Source organism: Montipora foliosa, chromosome 11, assembly GCF_036669935.1.
Source record: "Montipora foliosa isolate CH-2021 chromosome 11, ASM3666993v2, whole genome shotgun sequence".
In the NCBI taxonomy this organism is placed as follows: Eukaryota; Metazoa; Cnidaria; class Anthozoa; order Scleractinia; family Acroporidae; genus Montipora; species Montipora foliosa.
The window spans coordinates 41892312-41896045 of NC_090879.1; the positions used below are offsets into that span (position 1 = coordinate 41892312).

Below are 3734 nucleotides of genomic sequence, written 5' to 3' on the forward strand. Positions count from 1 at the left end.
GCTAAGAGTACTTTGGGGCGTTTATTCCCAACAACCAAAAAAGCGTTTAATGTTTTTTGGAACTATAAAAGTTCATTTGGTTTGCAGAAGCTGAAATTTTAGTCGAGTCACAGATGTTTGTAGATGTTACTACGTGCATTAAAATTGATAATTAGCGGATTACAAAAGTTAACATTATGTCATCCTACGTATGTTTATGTATGTGTATTTGCTATATAATTTCTCGTGCTGAGCTTTTATCCAGTTAAAAATTGTTGACCAAGCGCTCCATATATATCTATTGACACTTGCATATACTTGAAACTGAACTGCATCAAGTAAGCCAGGCATGTGGTTTGCAGTTCTTGGTTCGCTCTTTACCATAGTAACCATTCTTGGAAACTCCATGGTTGTGTACTTGGTCATCACGAAGCCTCGGCTACACAATACAAGCAACTGGTTTGTCGTGTCTCTTGCACTGGCAGATTTGTTTGTTGGATTGACATATTTTCCAGGGATTTGCGCTTCAAGATCCGGGAAAGAGTTCCCCATTAACCACACAGGAGTATGGTTCAAAGTCAGCTATACTTTCGTGTATTTGTCATCTGCAAACTTCTGCGTTCTGACTGCGGATAGATACATAGCAATAACGATGCCTCTAAAATACAGCATCTTCATGTCGCTGCGTCGATTTAGCGTCATGCTTATTCTTGCATGGGTCTTACCATTGATTTTCTTTACCGTACCTTCACTTTTTACTTACAGCAACGGTAACGACTCTTTTACTTATTCCTTTAAAATTGTCAGGGTTGTAGTGTTCCAGCTTATTCCTTGTATCATATTTGTGTATGTTATCGCTCGTCTGTCCATGATAGCCAAGGAAATGTCACTTACAGATAGAGCCATTATCAACCAGATAAAATTTAATTCCCAAATTCAAGAAAACACAGAAAGTAAGAGGCAAACGGAAAGAAAATCGTCTTCGTTAAAACTGATCGTGTTCATTATTTCGTTTTTTATTTTGTGTCATATTGGAATTAATTACAAATGTTTTTGCATCTTTTTTAAGCTCTGCGTCATGTCGGAGGCCTTGGTAAAGGTTGTTCACCTTCTTCTTGTCTTAAATTCGGCATTTAATCAGATAGTTTATGCTTTTATGAAAAAAGATTTTAAAAGAGAATTGAAGAAGTACCGAAGAAGTGACAACTTCAAAAAGAATGGCAAACAATGTTGAAATGACGCTTAGTTCAGTCCTCAGTGAAAGAATTTCGAGACATGAGACATGAACAACGTTTCGATTATCTCATACTATTACATTTGAAATCATTGAACCTCATTCTTTTTCCATCGCAAAGGAGTACATTTCATTTCTCGAGCTCAAACTCCATGGGAATTTCATACTTCTCACTTTATTTCTTTCAGTACATATATGTCACCCCGAGACTTAAATCAAAGGGCTCTATGAGCCAAGTAGTGAATGTGGAACAGTGTACAGGTTAGCAAGCAGGGCCCTAGCAAGGGGAAGGGCCGGGGGGCCCTGTGCCCCTCCACGTTTTTCCCCCAAAAAGTAAAAACACAAGTATAAAATGTTGAAAATAGAATTTCTTCTTCAGGAAGTCTGAAAAAACAAGATGTCAATAATTCCGGATAGAATCCTTCCTGATAAACGATAATTACAGTACCATTTCCTCAGCTCATATTTTTACTTCTTTTATTCGGTGATACGAAACTACAGAAAAAAACCAGCTAAAAAATTACAGCAAACGAGAAATCTGACAAAAATACTAATGTATCAAACTGTCTTGACATCCAGGCGACTCAATTTCTTCATTACTGGATTTGTCTTTGAAACATGATCCAAACTCAGCAATGTCCTCCAATTATAAAAAAAACCCAGAAAATTGAAGCAGAAGCCACTCTTATCCTGGGTAAGGCCCCAGGATAATAAGACGAACATCGAGGATGAGAAATTAGAAAAGGCTTGCGCTGCAGAAGTGCTAGAGAGGAGTTCTGAGTGCGGCCAGGATTATGCTGGTGTTGAGTCAATTGACACAGTTGGTTCCCAGCGGTTACCTCTGCTTGGAGATAGACGAAATCAGCAAAGAAATCATTTGAATGATCCCTTCTAAGTCCAACGGCAACAGGAATAGGTGCTGGTATAGTGACTGGCAGTGCACTGAATTTACAGATGAAACATGATTTCAAGATTCAGACACAGCCCTTGTTTTAAAGATAGAAAAGTAACCAGATTTTGGAAACGTGTAAAAAAGCATTGTCTGGTTATAAAGATAAATTGTAAAAGGTAATCTTTCGACTTCCAGACTAAAGCCTTTAAAAAACTAAGATGTAATTGCGCGAGACGGAAATATATACAAAATGGAAGTGTGTAAATATTGTATTTGAAAAAGACCGCCGACAACGCCTTGCAGCAGCCCGCGAGCGTCGACACAGACCTGCGTCATCGGCCCCACCAACAGAAGGGATTCCATGCGAAATGTGCAATCGACTCTGTGCCTCCGCATTTGGACTACGCAGTCACATGCGTTCACACCGTTGACATTATTTTACTTTATTAGTTTTGGAGCGCAACGTAAAGTCTTCCTCGTTTATCGAGAGACAACCAATAAAAAAAAATAAAAAATAAAATATTGTAATAAAATGGTAAAAGGGAAAAATGCGCTAATCTAAAAGAATAGAGTGTTGTTTTGGCAAAGGCTTGGAGTTATTGTCTGCTTCATTAGTGTTAGCGGTGTGCCAAGTTCCAATAGAGTGATTGTTGCGCCAAAACTATCTGAAATTCCTTCGCTTCAGAGCGCCGAACAACTTTGTCTTGAACTTAAAGTGCAGTCGGGAATATTGAGGCTTGCTAAAACTTATCAGATGTTTCATCATCTACAATACTCGACCAAATATGATCTTTCGCAGTACACGTTTCTTCTTGTTTGAATTCCAAGGTTGAAAGAGATCAGTAAATCTACTGGTTGGGCAAAAGCATCGCTAACAACTTTAACTTTCAAATGCCGGCAAGTGTTCCACTGAAAATGTGTATGTCAATTTAAGGAAATCATTGCCCGAAAATGAAATAAGTATTCAATATTTCAGGGGCACCCAACGAGAATATAGTTCAAAACCACTTAAACATAGCATTGTTAAACGTATTTTGGTATTTAAATGATAGATATAGTCATATTGTTATCCCCTAAAAAGTTTTTATCTGTTCGGATTTCCTAGCTGAAAATCTAGTGATCCGATAATTATAGAGATCAAAACTTACCTTTTCGAAAATTTCAGCCAGAAAAAAGGCTCCCGAAAATTCTAGGTGACTTTCTTAGGGTAAAAATCCGTTAAAAATGGGCAATTATACCATTTTTTAGATGTTCGAAAATCCTAGGACAGGCAGGCAAGCAAGAAATTTTACAACAAATGTTCCGAAAATTCTAGATCTCAAATCGTCTTCCGAACAGATATTTTTCGAAAATTGACGTTGGGTGCCCCTGATATTTGCCGACAACATCAGTACAAACAGAGCCCAACACAAGAGCCTAGACAACGCTGCTCGCATCATGCTCGCGTCAATTTGTCACGCAATATAATAGCCAATCAGGAACGCTCATTTTGGGAAATAAACCAATCATATTGCGTGAAAATTATAGACAACGTTTGTTCTTTCTTTGTGTCATAATTTTGGTCACGCTCTGAATTAAACACTTTCTTTGGCGTTGAATATTGTGCCCTCCGTCTCAGACAATCAGCTT

The 3734-nt window shown here is 38.0% G+C and overlaps 1 protein-coding gene across 1 annotated transcript; it reads left to right on the plus strand.

The window, feature by feature from the left end:
* The first annotated feature begins 328 nt into the window (after positions 1-328).
* LOC137977134 (octopamine receptor beta-1R-like) lies at positions 329-1213 on the plus strand. Its single transcript, XM_068824410.1, has one exon. The coding sequence runs from the start codon at positions 329-331 to the stop codon at positions 1211-1213; it is 885 nt and encodes a 294-aa protein (XP_068680511.1).
* The last annotated feature ends 2521 nt before the right edge of the window (positions 1214-3734 follow it).